This window comes from Danio rerio, chromosome 6, assembly GCF_049306965.1.
Source record: "Danio rerio strain Tuebingen ecotype United States chromosome 6, GRCz12tu, whole genome shotgun sequence".
NCBI lineage: Eukaryota > Metazoa > Chordata > Actinopteri > Cypriniformes > Danionidae > Danio > Danio rerio.
The window spans coordinates 19,585,103-19,604,975 of NC_133181.1; the positions used below are offsets into that span (position 1 = coordinate 19,585,103).

Consider the following 19,873-nt stretch of genomic DNA (forward strand, 5'->3'; position numbering starts at 1 on the left):
ATTAATTAATGAATGCAGTTTTAATTAATGCAGTTCTCTTAGATATAGCTTTACTTAATTTTGGATTATTTTAGTGAAAATGTAACTTGCTTGTGAAATGCTGTATTTGTCATTGCCTGATAAATATATATTTTTTCCTTTATCACAGGAGAGTATTTTCGCAAAGCTCCAGTCATCATTGATAAGCCTGATATCGTGTACGCAGTTGAGAACCAGCCTGTAACCATTACAATTACAATTAATCATGTTCAAGCAACATGTACATGGAAAAGGTTAGTGGTAAAACAAGCCAGACATTGAAAGTACAATATGAATTATAAATATTAAGGATATAAACAACTATTTAACAGAAGGGGTGTGGTGCTTGTTAACAAGCTTGGTGCGTTAGAGATGACTACCCCTGATGATGACCAACATGCTCTTCACATCGCCAAAGTGAAAAGCACAGATGTAGGCCAACTCATTTTTATGGCAAACAACCAGTATGGCAGCGACCTCTGCACTCTGCAGTTGGTCATAGCAGGTGAAGGCCTTTTCTTGTTTCTTTTTCTTTTCTTCTTCTTGTTATTATTAGCAGAGCAGTTGCAAAAATAATTTTATTATTTTAAATAACTCATTCATTTACTTTGTTTGCTAAACTATGCATTTTAAAAAGTTCACACTTAGCTGATGATTAATTACAGCTGAAGTCAGAATTATTAGCCCTCCTGAATAAGTCGCCCTATTGTTTAATTTTTTCCCTAATTTCTGTTTAATGGAGAGGAGATTTTTTCAACACATTTTTAAACATTGTTTTAAAAACTTATTTCTAATAACCGATTTATTTTATCTTTGCCATGATGACAGTAAATAATATTTTACTAGATATTTTTCAAGACACTTCTGTACAGATTAGTGAAATTTAAATGCTTAGCTAGGGTAATTAGGTTAACTAGGCAGGTTAGGGTAATTAGGCAAGTTATTGTATAACAGTGTTTTTTTCTGAGGACTATCAGAAATAAAATTAGCTTAAAGGGCTATTAATTTTGTCTCTAAAATGTTTTTTTTTTTATTATTATTAAAACTGCTTGTATTCTAGCTGAAATAAAACAAATAAGACTTTCTCCAGAAGAAAGAATATTATCAGACATATTGTGAAAATGTTCTTGCTCTGCTAAATATCATTTAGGAAATATTTAAAATATAAAAAGAATTCAAAGGGGGGGCTAATAATTCTGACTTCAACTGTATAAGCTACTTTGGCATGCTGTCCCGGGAAAGAGCCCTGAGCTCAAGAGATCCTCAAGCCCAGGGCTTCCTCTCGCGAGAGGGTAGTTTGAGCTCAGGTAGATCTCGACACAAAATAAGTTTACTCTAGTTATACAAAAGAATGCAAACACTGATGTTTTGTATGTTTTTTTTTTTTCTGATGACAGTACCACAAGATATAAGTGTAGTTTATTTATAAACTAATTTCGAGAAGATCACGTGCTTATGATTGCTTGCGGCTGGTCCTGCATTATCCAATTTATGATTTACTGATCAAACAATTCCTAAGCCACTAAAAATACCCTAAGTTCCATATAACAGCCATCTTCTTTTTGAAGAATGCCCCCTCCCACCCCTACTCCTCCTTCTTTCCTAGATGGGTGGCACAGTGGCCCAGATATTAGCACTCTTGCCTCACAGCAAGAATGTCACTGGTTCTAGTCCTTACCAAGTCAGCAGACATTTCTGTGCAGAGTTTATACGCTCTCCCCATGCTCACGTGGGTTATCCCCACATAAGTTAATTGACTAATCCAAATCGACACCATAGACATGCTCCTAGTAAGTAGTTATCTCTTAAAAGCAATCTCTATATGTTCATTAGCTACTACAGCAGGAGAGTTCTCGAGATCTACCTGAGCTCAAACTCCCCTCTCGCCTTTCAAACGGGAGCGAGCCCGTGCTCGAGGATCTTAAAGCCAAACAAGCTTTATAATGAATCATCAGCTAAGTGTGAACTCTTGAAATATATTGTAAATAACTATATAACCATTGATTTCTGGAGGCAGCTGTTCCTTACTTTCCATTCTTTATATTGAGTTTTTCTTTTTCATTAAATGTGCTTAAAGAGAGCATTATTTTTGGTAGTAAAGTTTTTTCTGTTGGCCATTTCAGTGCCCCCTATATTTGAAACCATCATGGAGGACTTGGATGTGTGTGTTGGGGAAACATGTCATTTTGCTGTGGTTGTGGATGGAAAACCCGACCCTGATATCCTCTGGTACAAGGTCAGTATTCACTGACACACAGATTTTTTAAAGAACTGATTTAAAGATTATCATGCTACTGTAATTGACCTCATCCATGTGGGGCCCAGATGAGTTACCCTTGGACTGATATCTGGGGCTCTCCTGGGCTAGCCAACTGGGACAAATTTTGTTCTCGGTTTCATGATGGCCCCACGTGTCAGCCTAAGTGAATAATCATGGGTCTTTAATAGGCTCCATATGAGATGCCCACCTTAATTTACCCATGTGGGTTCTAACGGGGCTACCAAGGTGGGCCCCACATTGTCAGGGTTCTGCCACTCGGGCCTTGTGAATTCTTGTTTTGGTGGCAGAGTCCGAAGACTAGCTATGTCTTGTCCTTTTTCTGTCATTGTGTGTGTCTCTGTGTGTGCCGTCGGGGGTGTGCGCAGGGCTTGATGCGGCCGCACAGGCTCTGCGTGTCTCGGACGCGCGCGCTCTTGTACTCGTGTTTGTGTTTTCATCTGTCTGCAGCGTGGCGTTTCATTCCCAGCATCTCAGTCCAGTTGGTTTCGGTTTTGGTCGGCGCTGGGATGAAACATGCACGCTGCGTGTGTGAGTGCACGGTGAGTGCTTTCATTCATCGTGTACTCGTGTCTTGCATTCAGTCTTCTGTTGGTGTTGTTCAGCACATGGTGTATGTGTACATGCACCACGTGCTTGTGTTGTCATGAACACGCTGTCTGACCTCTCATTGGCTGCGTATTCTAGTCTCGTTTTATGTGAGCACATGGCTTGTGTTGTCTCTCTGTGTCATGCGCTCTCCCGTCTATTGTCTAGTCCCACCCTCCTTGTTAACTCATTATTAGTTAATTATCTTCATCTGTTTGTGTGTTAATTTAGTCCTCCATATAATCCCCTCATGTCTGCCGTCCTGTGCCAGTTCGTCGTCAATATTTCCCTGTCCTGTGAAATCCAGTCCTGTTTGTCCTGCCAGCCCAGTCAAGTTTGTTTTTTGCCTTTTTATTCATGTTTTCACCCTCGCGGTAGTTTGTTTTGCCTTTTTTTTTTTTTTTTTTTTCCCTAACCCCGATCGTGACACATTTGAGATGCCCATTTGTGCCCATGCTCACTGAGTGTAGCCCATCTGAAACCCATATTGGCTCCATATTGCCGGGGACATTTGTCCTGCTGCTATGTCCAACAATTTTTAACCAGCCTTTATGATCCCTATGAATAATCTTTGTGAAACTCAAAAAAATGTCTGCAAAATGCATTCAGATGAGTTTAGCTGTTAAAGTGACTTGATATGAATTAAACAGAATAAATAATTATTGCCTACAGGTCACAGGGTAAAACTGAAATACCACATTACCAATTGAACAAGACTTCTTATAACAGGTTGATCCACATTAATAATAATGTCTAATTTATTTAGGGTTTTCTAGATTAAAAGAAGACATCTACTCTAGATGTCACCTTGTCATTTGTATTTTTGGATACCAAAAAAAAAGAGAAAAGAAACAGCTTAAAACGCTCCAAAACTGAAACTCGCTGTTGTTAAAATGAACAATGTGGAGGCAGAATAACCATCAACAACATTTGTTCCTTTTTAAACAAATTATGATTAATGTTTGTTGTCATTGCTGTTATTGTTGTTGGCTTTGTACTTGTGATACAAGTGATACTGACGATCATTCAAACTGTTAGCATCTGTATTTATTTATTTAAACTTTTATACATTCATATTCACAATACCAACAACACATGGTTTTGTCCCAAAAAAAATTTAAAAGTTTTGAAACAGTCAGTACCTGATTGGGAGACTACATGGGAAAACTAGGCTGCTGTTGGTGTTAGTGAGGCCAGCAGGGGTAAACCTGTGCTCTTTGTGAGTCCTAATGCCAAAGTAGGTAAAGGGGACACTATATTATCAGTGAGCACTGTCTTTTGGATGAGACTTATTAAACCGTGGTCCTTACTCTATGTGGTCATTAAAAAAATCCCATGGCACTTATCGTAAACAGTATGGGTGTAACCTTGGTGTCCTGGACAAATTCTTTCCATCAGCTCTTACCCATCATGGCCTTCCGATCATCCCTATCCACTGAATTGGCTCTATCACTGTTTCTCTACTCCACCTTTAGCTGGTGTGTGGTGAGCATGCTGGAGTCATTGTCCTGTGGCTGCCGTTGCATCATCCAAGTAGATGCTGCACACTGGTGATGGTGTGGAGAGACCCCCCCACATAATTGTGAAGTGCTTTGGGTATATGGCCATACGTGATGAATATGCTATATAAATACACATTACATTAAATCTTTGTACTGTCTTTATGGAAAGCCATGTGAGAAACTCTTCATAAATGTATTGTTTTTCATGAATAAAATGTGAAAATACAGTACTAAATCCATCACTCATTTGCACTGTTTGACTTTCAGGATGGTGTTCTTCTTGCAGAGAGCAGTCATTTGACATTTGTGTATGATGACAGAGAATGCTCGCTTGTGGTTCTCAATGCTCAGCCAGAGGATGTAGGGGTCTACACTTGCACTGCTAAGAACTTGGCTGGGTCAGTGTCCTGTAAGGCAGAGCTTACAGTCCATACAGGTAATATAAACAAATTCATTATTACTTAGATGGTTTAACCAACAGTAGTATTAAAAAACTCAGTAAAACAAGTTTATTTAGTAGGCTGTGTAATGTGTGTGTTTATACTTACTATCATAGCCCAAAATGTGGAGGAAGAGGAAGAGCAAATGGAAGATGAAGCCACAATTCTGCGAAGGATGCGTATGCTGACTGATTACTATGATATACACAAAGAGATTGGCAGGTCAAATGCCGTTTCTTAGAGCATTCCTTCAGTTTATTGATTGTATTTTAATCTGACAGGTCTGTAATGTCTTTGTTCACAGAGGGGCTTTTTCATATGTCAAGCGAGTGAAACACAAAAATGACCAATCTTTTGCAGCAAAATTTATTTCAGTGCGGGCAAAGAAAAAGACTTGTGCATTGCGAGAGTTGGCACTTCTGGCAGAGTTAGACCATAAGAGCATTGTCCGCTTCCATGATGCTTTTGAGAAGAGGCGTGTAGTGATCATTCTTACCGAACTGTATCCTTGAACCAGCATATATTCTTTCTAAATGCTCATTCTTTCTAAATGTCTTTAAAAAAAGTTTGCTGCCATAATTTCCTTAAATGATTACAAAGATGCCATGAAGAGCTATTGGAAAGAATAACAAAAAGAACAACAATCTTGGAATCTGAGGTTGGTGTTTTAACTGTGTATCAAGTTGGAATTCATTATTTCTGCATGTTGTTTAAACAAAGTCAGAGAACTACTGGCTAATCAAATAATCCACTGAATTGTATGTGCAGGTTCAGTCTATTATACGGCAGCTACTTGAGGGAATCGAGTATCTTCACCAGAATTACATAATTCACCTTGATTTAAAGGTCAGTCATGAACTAGCTGATTCACAAAATCAAAACAAATGGCTGTTTTTGACTTTTAAGAAACAAGTAATTATAACATGTGTGTATTTCAGCCTGAAAACATCTTAATGGCAGACCAAAAAACTGATCAGATTCGTATTTGTGATTTCGGCAATGCTCTGAAAGTCAAACCAAATGAAGAACTGTACTGCAAATATGGTACACCAGAATTTATTGCTCCAGAGATTGTAAACCAGTCACCTATCTCTAAATCTACAGACATTTGGTAATAGAGCACACATTTATCTACCATTTGATAAATATTGTTTCATTCTCTGTATTTTCTAAAACTATCCTTCTCTTTGCAGGCCAGTTGGTGTCATAACATATTTATGGTATGTTTATAATGTCCACTAGCAAATTTGAAATTAGTGCTACATTTAAATTAATTTACCATGACTTTATAATGTGTTCAATTTACAGCCTCACTGGAGTGTCTCCGTTTGCTGGGGAAAATGACCGTGACACTCTGCTGAACATCAGGAACTATAATGTTGCATTTGAAGAAAGCATGTTCAAAGATCTTTGCAGAGAAGCAAAAGGATTCATTATAAAGGTTCTTGTTTCAAACAAACTGTAAGTGTTTATCATGCCATATTCTTTGAGTTATTGACTATCAATCCGATTGGTTGGCATAGAGTATTAAATTATGGTCAAACATTTGTACAGGAGACCCGATGCCACAGAGTGTCTTCTTCATCCATGGTTCAAGGTACAATAAAAAATACAGGCTGTTTATGATGTTTAAAACAGTAACATATTCACAAATATTCACACAAATGAAGGTGCAGTCTGTAAGTTTGACAACCAGAGGTTGAACTAAGTATTGCATTCCTGGATCAAAACAAATGCAAGCACAGGTTGCCAGATTGAGAACCAACAGGAGCGAGTCTGACGATTAAACCTAAAGGCTGATTTAAATCATGTTCTAAATAAAAGCAACAGTGTGCAATAGAAGGAATCTTCTCCATATTAAAATGAGTTTTTGTTCTAACCAACAACTTAAATTCACATATTAGAAACAGCTTCTATTTCTTGTATGAACCCAAAAAAACTGACAATGATCACCTCAGGTACATCTCATGTGCTTTAAATGCTAATAATGTGAGTTTGAATATGATTTTACATGACATTTATTGCCATACTACTGAAAGCAGCAGCAGTTTACCTCAGATCTTGAAAATAAAACAAACCATTTGAAATTGATCTTTAGAACTGTGACAAACCAACACATATTAGTGATCCAGCATTTACATTTAATAATGTGAAAAAAGGTTTATTATGTTTTAATTAGATTATAAACCCTACCATTTCCTGAGTGAGTTCAAATTCTATGCTTCTGAATGAATGTGTTTAAATTTCTGTCAGGTGCAAACAGCCTAATAGCTTATCAATGCAATCATGTAGCATGTTGTTAAGGCACAGGGTTACAAAGTAACCTGCTCACCTAATGTTTACATTTGTAATGTTTATGTTATTTGCTAATCAATAACCTTTTGTGGAGCTCTGAATCTGTGTCACATTTCGGATTCTGCTACTGTCCAACGGAGGTTGTATTTCGATGGCAGACGCATGCTTTGAGAGCCGCAATTAATAAAATATGTGGTTTTCCAATAAGGCAACCCAGCTAAACTGGCAGTGGGGGGTTAAAAGAAACAATAAAAGAGAGTGTTCCGGACATAAAGACATTTTTAAAAGCAGAATAACTGACTTTAGCATTGTATTTTTAAGCAATAAAAGAATGTTCACCTGGCATGTTTCTTAAATATCAGCAAACAAATTCTGTTTTTTTTTAATTAGAAGAGTCAAAAACTTACATATAGTACATTTAAGTTTAAGTTCAATCTATGTGTGTAAAATACACAGTATGGCTAGAGTGAAACACAACACAATTATGAGCACCGAGATGTTTCTGTTTTACAACACAATATTCTTACTTTTTTTTTTTCCATTTCAGTCATTAACAAAGGGGAAGTCTATCAACACAACACTGCATAAGCAAGTGCTAGCCAGACGGAAGTGGCAGGTAAACCATTTATTAAGTATAATAAATAAATATTAATCAAAGATAAATAAAAGGACATTGATTACTAATAAAATGTGTTTATTTTGTCTATTTCAGTGTTCACTCATTAGATATGGGTCTAAAATGGTTATGAGGTCCATATCCGAACTGCTGGATGACTCCTCTAGCCATGTATCTCTTGCTGTGCCTAGAAACCTTAAAGATGGCTCGCCACCTCCATCATCATCTTCTGACTCAGATGAAGACATTGATGAACTTCCTTTCATCCCTATGCCCCACACAATGATGTTCTCTGGTTCCCGGATGTCTCTGACTGAGATCCATGAGGATGATGATAAAGTCATTAGAGGATCCAATGAATCCTACAAAAAGAACTTGAATCAACTTGATGACATCCCAGAATCCCAAATAATCGCTGGACAGAAGAATGAAGACTACCTGAAAAATCCAAAAAGGACTGATAACTGTTTGCAAAGAGGTTCCAGTGTAGAAGTTGATCAGGTTGCAAGCAAGACCAGAAGAGGGCTAATGCGAAGAGGGAGTTCTGCTGATAGTGCACTTCTTCTGCAAATAACACCTGAAGATAATGAAATAAAGGATACTACAGAGGATAGCCAAAAGCACATGAAAAAGGCAGTTTCCATGGAGCTTCCACACAGGAGCAGTAGTCCAAAGACAGCCAAACTAAGCAAGGAAGATTATGCTTTGAAACTGGATCTTATGAGGCAGAGGTTGCTAAAAGGAGGCACTGTTAACAAGAATATGAGTGGTCTTCGTGGTCCCCTACTGGAGACACTGGGTGTAGACGATGAGAGGAGAACTTCCTCTTTGGATCGTAACTTCAGAAATGCAAGGTTGAATGCTTCAGGAGATTCTGGGACATTTAACAATGACAGCTCTGAAGAAACTTACCAAAAACCTGCATTCAGGAAGAGGTCTTCTTTAAGAGACGAAAACTCAGAGTCAATTTCTCTTCATAGGAGATCTGGAGCCCCACTTGAGATTCCCTCAAGTTCTACTGGAGATCATAATGTGCTGAAAATTAAATCGACCATCCTGGATGAAAACAAGGCTAACCTGCCACCTTTGTTTCCAAGAGACATTTCTTCGAAGCCACCAACTCCAGTTTTAAAAAATAAACAGGTGTCTAAGGAAGAGGCTAATAGTGATGTCTTGATTATGCATAGCTCTCGGTCTGCATTTAATTTAGAAGACACTGAAATTATGGTAGAAGAGATGAAAGAACAAGACAGTGTTCCGGAAAATATGAATAAAAGTACTGAATTTCCTCTTGATATACTCCCACATGATATATCATCAAATTATTGCAGTAAATTGCAAGCAAATGGTAAAAAGGCATCATTTCTCACACCATTACCGACACCAGTTTTAAAAATCTCCCAGCCCAATATTCAACCTACCGCTGGGCGACCAGGTGTTTTTGCTTCTGCTTTTTCTGCACACCAGCCAAATCTTAGAAGTGATATCAAAAATATTGATTCAGAGGAAATTTTTGAAGCTAGATTTAAGAAAAGGGAATCATCTTTGGCACATGGTCTAAAACGATTGACAAGGACAAAGTCTGAAGAAAGCTCACCGGTTCCCCAACGGAAATCAGATGAAGTGGTCTATCGACCTGGACCTGTAGGTTCCCCATTGGAGTTTGGATCAACAGGATTAAAGGAAAAATCCAAGTCTGTCCAAGATCTTAGGGAGGTAGATAAAGAAATTGGGCTTGGACTTATTGGAAGATTCTCCATGCGTGCAAGGAAATTGCAACCCATTGACAAAAAAGAGAAAAAGGAGATCTCAGATTCTGTAACTAACAAACGACAGCTTACCTGGGCTACGAGACGTAGCAAGTCCCTAGACAAAAAAGAAAACTTTGAAACAAACAAAGAAAATCTTGAAAAGGATACTAAAAAGATTGCTGAATCACCTGTCCTTGCAGTGCGACGTAAATTTGAATCTAATGTTTCAGGAATATTTGATAGAGTGCATAGCAGGTCAAAAGACAGAAAGGATAAGGAAACTAAACCCCACATTGATGCAGAAGCATCAAACGTTGAGAAACAAGATATGAAGAAAATAAATGATTCACCAGTTCTGGCATTGCGAAAAAAATTTGAGACAAAGGTTTCAGGATTTTCATTAAGAAAGCAAAGTCAGTCTGAGGGAGAAGGAACAAAATTTGAAGGACAGAAAACACCTTTATTTTCCCGTCATCATCGTTCCCAGTCTGATGGGCTCATTCACAAGAAAATGGATATTCCAGAGAACCAGCTTCCCTTGCAAACTACTACTATATCATCTAAAGAGACACTTAATTCGTCTTCTAGTGCACACTCTATAGAGTCATCTCAGAGTATGTATTAAGATTATTTAGTACGTTTTATTTTTTGTCATTCAAAATTTTGCTAAGTAAAATGCTAATACCTGTGCTTGTTAGTGACTGTAACTTTACAGGTTAAACATAGAAATTAAAAAAACAAATGTATCAAAATAAATGAGGACACATTGCACAGTGCATTTAAGTGTTTCTTTGTTGACAGCTCCTGAAACTGAAATCAGGTCTAGGTGGGACAGGTGGGGTTTGTCCAGAGGTAAGAGAGACAGGACACCATCTATATCAAGAGCCCCTGCAACTCCAAAGGAAGGTAAAACTAAATTTACATTGTGTTGATTCTGCCTCTGATGTGGTAGTTCAAAAACCTTCTCCAAATAACTTTATTTATTATTTTCCTTCTTTAGATTTCCCGCCAGTTTTCCATATTGCATTAAAAGACCATGTGCTTCTTGAAGGAAATCCAGTTACACTTAGCTGTCTTCCGGCTGGTAGCCCAGAGCCAAAAATATTATGGCTGAAAGGTGTTTTCTTCCCTATTATTTTTAATTTATTTTAAATATCAAATTTGTACTACATGTCTATTTTGTTAACACTTTTCTCCTGTGTTTATAGATAAGAAGCCATTGAAAATATGTGATGGAATGAACTTAGAGGCCTGCCCAGATGGAAGGCAACTTTTGATGATTATGAATATCTCTAAGAAGGATGCTGGAATCTATGAATGTGTGGCTACTAATAACCTGGCCTCTGTAACTACTTCCTGCATACTCACCTTGGCCTGTAAGAACTGAAAAATGCTTAATATTTAGTAAAACATTAATGCCAAATTATCAAAAAAAGATCATTTTCTTGTGTTATTATCACACTTTAAGGTATTCCAAGTTGTCCAGGAACCCCGGAGATTCGGCAGATATACAATAACACTGTACTGGTGCAATGGAAACCATCAGACACCAAAGTTCCTTGCACATACACGATTGAGAAAAAATTTGATGGTAAGAAATATCTATCATACACAGAACTGATTGACTAAGTTTTATTATGACATGCATTACTAACAGCTCTTTGTAATAAATATGTTCATTATTATATATTTGAAATGGTTGTCATTGTTATTCACTTTAAATAATGACTTAACACTTTGTATTATCTGTAGGTGATGATAAGTGGTTGACTGAAGCCACAGGAGTTACTGATTGTTTTTTCAATTCCTCTGAACTTCCATCTGGTTCTACCATCCGATTCCGTGTGGCATGTGTAAATAAAGCTGGCCAAAGCCCATACAGTAATGAATCAGATGGAGTGAGCATTGACACTAAAGGTATTGAGCATGCAGTTCAGTTGAACTTACAAACTTTTTATTAAAATATATTGTTATTATATAGTTAATAGTACATTTAGTTATTAGACATTAAATATCTGTGTACATAAACAAACTCAGGGTCATTCTGAAAATATACCTCTATATACATTTCTGGAGAGTGCCAAATACATTCCAGGAGCTATGTTTTTTGCAGTTTTTGTTTTCGCAAATCCACCAGAGGCCGCTGTGCGCTTTTGGAGATCTCAAATTTCTCTTGCAAGTGGCCACTGTCGACTGACTGAATGATTGACAGACTGACCAATCAACTGACCCATCTTCCTCCATCCCTAAACCCAAACAATAGTGTTTTACAAAGCACTGATTGACCCACCCATCCACTTCCTTAAACCCAACCTACAGTTTGAAAAAGCAATCCAGAAAAAGAAAAGCCCTAGGCTGATTTTACCATATTTTCAGATTTTACCGCATTTTCACTCTCTTATTTTACTTTACTGTTAGTTGTTTATTTTTTGGATTCTGTTTTTGTCTTACCCACTTTCTGGAACTGTTTTTTACCTGACTCAAACTCACGGTCAACTCCTATCTGCATCTCAAGTCTGCCAACATACATGGCAAGCTAACAGGTCAAACTGCGGGAAAGCCATCGATATGTAGGTGATCAACTGTTAACCAAGAAAAAGGACAGCATCATATTACCTCGAAGCCTTTGTTTTAAAGAGTAAATGCAGCCATATGTACTTCTGGCTACATAATTTGCAATCTCCAGAAATGTATATACGGCTACAATTTCAGAATGAGCTTTTGTCGACATAATCCTACCTACTGTTTTGTAGTGACACCACAACATCAGCCTGCCAAAATGAAGACACACTCCCCGGCTTTTTTTCCTGCTGTGACGGCTGCTGTGGCTACATCTGCTTTTTCATTATCACAGCCAAGTGTGTTTAGTCAGTCTATTAGTCCTACTCCTGCACAGTCTGCTGATGTCTCAAATACTTTCTTAGAGGTCCAGTCCTCCCCGAAGATGTCCACTCCTCTTGATCTCCCCAAGCCAGCAAGCTCTGTCAATACGATGCCTCCTATTACCCAAACCCAGACTGTATCTCCAAGGTCATACACAGCTCCACCCTCAATAGGCAGATCAATTTCCCCGGTTCCTACATATGTTCCTGCTACTTATTCACTTGCTCCCACTCCCGTCTCTCCTTCTGTGATTGTGGTCAGCAGTATAAGTCCAATAGGAGAAGAAGCAAGCTCACCCACACCAGAGACACCAACTGGACAAGCGGTATCCTCCATCAAATCTGAGACTACCTTGAGGCAAGGAGTTCCTCAGAAACCATATAGCTTTTTGGATGAGAAGGCTAGGTGAGAAATCAAAATAATCTAATTTATTTATTAAAAAGGCTCCATCATTCACATATACAGTACAGCTACAAAGCTGCTATCTATTCTTCAACGGTTACACAAATCTACAAGCACTTCAACACAACTCTTCAAAATCCCTATTTTTACAGGGGTCGTTTTGGAGTTATACGAGATTGCAGAGAAAATGCAACAGGGAAGATGTTTATTGCAAAGATAATACCCTATGATCAGAAAACCAAGCAAACCATTATAAAGGAATATGAGATTTTGAAGTCCCTTCGATGTGAAAGAATCATGGCCCTACATGAAGCTTATATCACACCACGCTACCTTGTACTCATAACAGAATATTGCTCAGGCAAGGAAATCCTGCAAAATCTAATTGACAGGTGTGTATGAGCCTTTCTTTGTGTGTGTGTGTTCAAGGACTTTGATAGCTGAACTGTGAAATTTAAGTCTTGACATCAATGGTATTTTCTCTTACAGATTCTGTTATTCTGAAGATGATGTAGTGGGTTTTATAGTCCAGATCCTTCAAGGTTTGGAATATCTCCACAACTGCAAAATTCTTCATCTGGACATTAAACCAGACAACATCATGGTCACCAACCTCAATGTAATTAAGATAATAGATTTTGGCAGTGCTCAAAGGTTTAACCCTCTGTCCCTCCAACAATGCAGCAGATATCTGGGAACTCTGGAATACATGGGTATGCACATACAATTTCTATGTTTTTCTACTAAAATTATTTAAAACATATTCATGCCATGCTGGTGTTAATGTTTTTTTCTGTCCTTTTTAAGCTCCTGAAATGCTGAAAGGAGATCTTGTTGGACCCCCAGCAGACATCTGGAGCTTGGGAGTTCTATCTTATATTATGTTAGTTTAGTCTATTTACAATTAAACACAACAGGACAGATTATGTTGATCCTAGAGCATAAGTCATGTTTAAAAATGTAATCCACATTCCAAATCCCCACCACTAAACCTAACTCTAACTGCCAATTATTCCCAAAATTACAAGGTGTTAATTGTTGGATAACAATGATGTAGAAGCACATAACCCTAAAGGCTGATTTATACTTCTGCATCAAACGGCGGCGTATGCTACGGCGTTGACGCATAGCTCTTCGCCGTGGCCGTCGGCGTCACTGACGTGCACCTCACAAAAAATGTAACTACACGTCGCAACAACGTGTAGCGCAAGCTTTGTTATTGGTTGGCTTGGTAGCGCTGACGAGTCTGGGCGGGACCGAGAGCCGCGCGAGCAGCGCTAGCCCAATGGAGCGATTGTTTACTAGTGTGGAGTCCCGTGAAGGAGCTCCGGATGGAAAGTTTTGTTTTGTGTTTACCTCATAATTAAAGTTCTTGCACGTCCGCCGGTTCCTGCCTCAAAATGAGCGAGTTTGAGCCACTTGTACATCCCGGAAGTGTTCAGAAAAAGCAAAACAGCCACGAAGAAACTCGACACAGAGGAACAGTTACATCTCACTGCCCACTAGCGTTTCGGAAGTGTTAATGCAGAGAAACAGAGACAGCGCGCAGAAGTATAAATGCACAGCCACGCGCTTTTCATGCGTCGTGGGTTACGCCGGTCACTTGACGCAGAAGTATAAACCAGGCTTTACTGTTAACCTTAACTTGAAAAATGTATACCCTAAATCTGATAGGCTGATTGGAAGTTTGTACCAGGATCAACCAGAATCATATTAAAAACACTTTTAACTGTAGAGGTTGATCCAGTAACATGCTTTACTTGGTGGAATCACACTGACCAACAGCTCACTGCACAAGAGAAATGCTGGGCAAGACTATTTTAGAAAATTTTATTCATAGGTTATTGACTGAATTGTAAAAAGTGAGCACCACATAGCAGAGCAGAGGCTTCTCTGAATAGAACTAGCTTAACTGCCTTCCTGGAGATTAGACAGGCAGTATAAACATGTCACTTTGGTAGCCATTGGTTGTTTAAACTAAAAAAAAAACAAGTGTGATAGAGCAGCATACATATTATTGCCAGACAAACATTTAACATGTTTCCTTTAAACTATTATATCCTTACACTGTATTTTAACTTGGTTTAACCTATAGGCTCAGTGGAAGACATCCTTTCGAAGACAAAGACCCACAACTGACGGAAGCCAAAATCCATGAAGCGAAGTTTGACTCAACTAAGCTCTACCCAAAGGTGTCCCAAAGTGCCTCCACTTTTTTGAAAAAGATATTGAACAGCTATCCATGGTTAGTATCAATAATATTGTATAGGTCAAGCACAATTCAAATATATTCAATTCAATTCAGCTTTATTTGTATAGCGCTTTTACAATGTAGATTGTGTCAAAGCAGCTTCACATAAATGGTCGTAGTAACTGGAACAGTGTGGATCAAATATATATGATCCAGTAGTCAAGGTCTTCAATATCCTGCAGTTGTACACCAGCATTTTGTTCTATTGTTTTTTTGAACTACAAGTAGTAACAACAAAAATTCGGTATTAATTAAATATGAAATGAATGATTTCACATATGGCATGTAAGCCATTATAGCCAGTTAAACGGAGATGTAGAAGGTGCGCAGAGTTTTCCAGAGTCTGTATGCACTGTGGATAGGCGATGTTTCATTTAGATGCATAAAGATTCGTTTGAAGGAAAAAATATTACTGCTCTGAGTCAATTCTTTTGACAATTGATCACTTTAGACATTGTACACTTTCAGATTTAAACATTTCTTACTCCTGCTGACCCCCTGCATGTGTTTTATTTTAATGTGGACATTAATGAGAATGCAGTTTTTTTTTTTAAGTTTTGAAGTTTCCATGGTGATATGTCAAGTTTATCACATGACACCAATACCCCTATACATCTATAATCTTTTGTGTCTTTGTTCCCTTTTCTAAAGATGTTGACAAACATTATAATTAATTATATTATGTGTCAGAACATGTATTTTGACTTTTTAAACAGTTTAATAATTATCATATTTTTTCGAGTGACATACACTGCTATGTTGCAGGAGAGGTCAGAGCTGCCAAATCAGAATATGTTTGTCATAATTTTCTTCCAAAATGCATGAAAGTTAGTGTGAGTTTAAGTGAGAGAAAAATAGAGTAAAACCTCTTGTAACCTAAACAGTGTGTATCATATGGGAATAAAGCACATATTCCAGTTAAATTTTTAAATAATTATTATTGCTTTCTCCATAGACATCCAATAGTATCTGGATGCAGACTAACATACAGTATGCAAGTTGAGACTGTTTCTCAGACATGCAGTGTCAAAAACAATGCACTCAATGGAGCTAGTGATGTCACTGTGATGGTTAGGGGTAGGGATGCATAATAAAATCATTTCATGCAGCTCAGCTAGCAGCAGCACACAGTCTCCCTCTCTATACAACAGCATGCATTTTAAAATTCCTAAATGTTTTGTTAGTATTTATGAGTATTTAAATGGCAAGCACACCATGCCTCTTTTTATGCTCCACAGCGGAGTATAAGATTTGAATTAAGCAGTGATTACGTGTGTTGAGGACATTCAAATCACACCGGTGTGATTATTTTTACAAAGGCTTAAAACTCAGCTGGAAGTTTTTTTTCAGTCAGAGCTACACACTGCATGAAAGGTCATTTTGAAAAATCAACAATGCAGACACTTTAAGCAATATTATTTTAATATTATTTCAAGCACAGAGTTTTAGCTATATGAAAATAAAGGTGAACTGAACATTTATATAGAATAAGTTTGATTTCTTTACAGAGAGTAATGAGGTGAACACTTTGAACCCAATAACTTGATTGATTTCATGTACTTTTTCTTCAGGTGCCGGCCTACTATTAAGGACTGCCTCATTCATTCATGGCTTCATGACTCATATCTGAAAAAGCTGCGTCGACAGACCTTGACTTTTACTACCACTCGTCTCAAAGAATTCATGGGTGAGCACCAGCGCAGATGTGCAGAGTCTGCTACTAAACATAAGGTTATTCTTCGAGTCTACCAGGGTGGACCTTCATCTCCAGCCTCACCTACCAAGTACACCACTCAGTGAACAGATAAAAGGACTTTCAATAGAATTGGGACATGGACTCTATATATATATAAACTCTTTCAGAGTGGGAAAAAAATCTGGAAAGTCTTGTTGACATTAATAATATGAGTATTTTCGACTTGACACTTTCTCACAAAAAAAGTAGTTGATGGTTGATAACAGTTTTTCCAGGGTGTGAGACATTACATTAAGAGCAATAAAGGATTAAAATAACTTTGGAACAGTGTTTTTAGATGACAATGATGATGATGATGATGATTTTAATGAAAGAGGTATGATATTATTTTGTGCACATTTGTGCAGTTACTGCTAATGAATCAACTTGAACACAGAAGATGTTATATACCTGTCTAAAAAGAAGAATACAGTAATACAAAAAGAATAAAATTACAAAAAAATTAATTGTTTTCTTCTGAGAAATTTGAAAGTGCACAAATTTGTCTGCAGAGTAAAATGCTGATTCGTCAGTGTTTTAAATATACAGCATCCCTCACTTATAATACTGTTAAGTTTATTTTAAGTTTAAAGACGGGTTATGCTTTGGTGTTTAGATCATTCAAAGTTTATTTATATAAAAAAAACATAACTGTAAAACAAAAGTAGTTTTCCTTTGTGTGCATATTATGTCACTGTTATTAATCTGGTAGATGTTTGTTTACATTTATTTATATATTTTCAGATCTTGTAATACCGTGTTTAGCATACCATTTAATACAATTTCATACTAAACATCCTGATGTTGTTTTTGTAAAAATTGGGTATGAGTACTGTAACATTTGCAACATTTGTGTTTAATGATGGACTTTTATCCATTCTTCTTTTAAGAGAATTCAAAATAAAACAAGTCAACATTTACTTTTAATTATTCCTCAAACAAATGGACATCTGACTTTTATTTCCTTTTTAATATTTTTTATTAATTTATTTATTTTACAGAACATTATTGTGTCTTTATCAACATTCATTAAAAAATACAAATAAAATGAAAAATTCCTCTATTTTAATACTTTCACTTTCCCCAAACCTTTCACTGTCCAACTTGAGTTTACAATGATACTTCCTAATACATTTCCATTGAGTTACATAGTTACATACAATACAATATCTATTGAGATGACAGCCATCAAGTTTCAATCTCTCTCTCTCTCTCTCTCTCTCTCTCTCTATTTAGTAAGGAGCTAATGTATGTAGTAGCCAGTCTACATCTTTTTTATTATGTCACAGTTGAACATATATTTGAACAATATAGATATTTATACAACAGTTCTGTCTGGTTCTCAAATCTGATTGGCTGATAGCCGTGCAATATTCTACAATATCAGAACTTGAACAGCATCTTCACCAATGTGTATTACTCTGCCAATGTAGAGTGACAGCAGATCAATAAACTGACTACAGTTTGACAAATATTGCTGCGTTTGTTCAACATAATGCACCTTTTGAGAATTTTTTAAGCCATAATACAGTTGTTTAGATTGCAACTGTATGCAGTTTATTTGAAAGGATTTAATTTTTAATTCAGCGTGTCAGTGTCAATCAGCCTTTCATTGATCAGAGCAAAGACGGTTGACATTCCGCCACAAGATGGCGACAAAGACAGCATAAATCCTTTTGATTTAATTTAATTTTCAAAGTACAGTTGATCAAATCATTATAAAACCAGTAAGTGACATTCTAACTATTTTTTTGTATGTTGTATTGCTGTATACTAAAGTAATCTGTTTGCTTTGGCTTTTTCTGGGTTAATTATTGTGATCTCCCGATTGCAACAGAGCAATACTGGGAAATCTCTGTAGACTGATGGCATTTAATGCTGTCCAGCCTTATAATCTTAAAATATGAGCACAATCACCTTTTTTGTCAAAATTTTAGACATAGGGAGTCATTCAAATACTAGCTCTTAAGTGATGATAGAAAATTTGCAATTGTTTCTGCTGTTCTGACGTCAGCTGCAGATGTGAATGAATGGCGGAAGAAAGTAGCTCCTCACGCAAAAAGATTTTTGAGACTGTTTATGTTTTATTTGATTTTTTATACACATTTATGCTTTCAAACTGTTGAATAAACACAACATCACACTCGTAGCAGTGCGATATGGCTGTATATTGTATATACACTGGTGGGACTCTAAGGCACACGGCCTGTGGCCTCGAGCCAATGCAGGCCTCCCACCAGCGCCGATATACAGCCATATTGCACTGTTATGATTATGATATTGCTCATATATTGAACTTATATACAGTTAAACTCTAGATACGACCACACACCTTTTATATTGTAATTTAATCCACCTTTATGCGATAATCATGATAATTTTCTACAGCACTGTCAGTTTGGCAGTAGTCTTGGCTTTCCCTGTGGTAAACTTGACTGTCCCACTCATATCAGAACTTGTTGTTTTGAATGTCAGTTTGTGTACAGTTCCTTGGTTATCTATTCGAACATTGGGCCCCGACTGCAGAGTCTCCCCATTCAAAGTCCAGACAGGAGGCTTGATGAGTGCCACTGACACCTCACACAGGAAGAAGGCTGTTTCAGGAGCTCTCACTTCCACATCCTCTATACTCTTCACCACTAGGATAGACTGGGCTGTAAAGTCAAACAAAAGAAGGTCTCTTTTAGTTTCTCAAACTAAATTAAAGTGTTAGTTAACCCAGAAATAAAAATGACTTTACTGATTACTAGGACTGCCCCCTCATAGTCGACTAGTTAATAGTTGACCAGGGGTTCATTTCCAAAAACCACCGTAAGCCAACTAAGGTTGCAAGTTCCATCGTTACAAACATAGTTTGTTAATTTGGAGTTTCCCAAATGCATCGTTCCAACGAACATTCACAAAATATGAGGCAAAATGTGTATGCTTGCAACTACACCTTACGAGCTGTAGTTAGAAACATTCCTGGCTATGTTCTATTTCCTGTTATCCCCAGTAAGCTCTATTTATTTAGAACATTCTGATATGGAATGGAACTTGAAATTATAAAAAAAAAAAAAAAAACATTAAAATCATCCCTCTTAGGTGTAATTTGCTTTCAAAGTATTTTTACAG

At 37.2% G+C, this 19,873-nt stretch overlaps 2 protein-coding genes across 12 annotated transcripts in view; one reads left to right on the forward strand and one right to left on the reverse strand.

The window, feature by feature from the left end:
- spega (striated muscle enriched protein kinase a) overlaps positions 1-17,712 on the forward strand; it is a 60,701-nt gene extending 42,989 nt beyond the window's left edge. For 6 of the 10 annotated variants that reach the window (XM_073953228.1, XM_073953229.1, XM_073953231.1 and 3 more), the window contains 25 exons: positions 149-272; positions 351-523; positions 2,142-2,254; positions 4,654-4,822; positions 4,943-5,048; positions 5,131-5,328; positions 5,427-5,484; positions 5,595-5,672; positions 5,765-5,937; positions 6,020-6,046; positions 6,135-6,287; positions 6,381-6,423; positions 7,669-7,737; positions 7,834-10,102; positions 10,290-10,394; positions 10,489-10,605; positions 10,697-10,864; positions 10,957-11,079; positions 11,241-11,405; positions 12,242-12,776; positions 12,926-13,165; positions 13,263-13,486; positions 13,581-13,656; positions 14,869-15,018; positions 16,596-17,679. In XM_073953228.1, the coding sequence (XP_073809329.1) occupies positions 149-272; positions 351-523; positions 2,142-2,254; positions 4,654-4,822; positions 4,943-5,048; positions 5,131-5,328; positions 5,427-5,484; positions 5,595-5,672; positions 5,765-5,937; positions 6,020-6,046; positions 6,135-6,287; positions 6,381-6,423; positions 7,669-7,737; positions 7,834-10,102; positions 10,290-10,394; positions 10,489-10,605; positions 10,697-10,864; positions 10,957-11,079; positions 11,241-11,405; positions 12,242-12,776; positions 12,926-13,165; positions 13,263-13,486; positions 13,581-13,656; positions 14,869-15,018; positions 16,596-16,824 (5,885 nt within the window). In that variant the 3' untranslated portion in view covers positions 16,825-17,679. Of the gene's footprint in view, positions 1-148; positions 273-350; positions 524-2,141; positions 2,255-4,653; positions 4,823-4,942; positions 5,049-5,130; positions 5,329-5,426; positions 5,485-5,594; positions 5,673-5,764; positions 5,938-6,019; positions 6,047-6,134; positions 6,288-6,380; positions 6,424-7,668; positions 7,738-7,833; positions 10,103-10,289; positions 10,395-10,488; positions 10,606-10,696; positions 10,865-10,956; positions 11,080-11,240; positions 11,406-12,241; positions 12,777-12,925; positions 13,166-13,262; positions 13,487-13,580; positions 13,657-14,868; positions 15,019-16,595 lie in introns of all 10 variants that reach the window. The other 4 variants (XM_073953234.1, XM_073953235.1, XM_073953236.1 and 1 more) reach the window with 2 other exon arrangements.
- A 1,109-nt stretch (positions 17,713-18,821) lies between these two features.
- Positions 18,822-19,873, reverse strand: part of obsl1a (obscurin like cytoskeletal adaptor 1a) — a 36,142-nt gene continuing 35,090 nt past the window's right edge. Inside the window, exon 24 of one of the 2 annotated variants that reach the window (XM_005166229.6) lies at positions 18,822-19,413. In XM_005166229.6, the coding sequence (XP_005166286.1) occupies positions 19,142-19,413 (272 nt within the window). In that variant the 3' untranslated portion in view covers positions 18,822-19,141. The remainder of the gene's footprint in view (positions 19,414-19,873) is intronic. The other variant, NM_001128357.1, reaches the window with a different exon arrangement.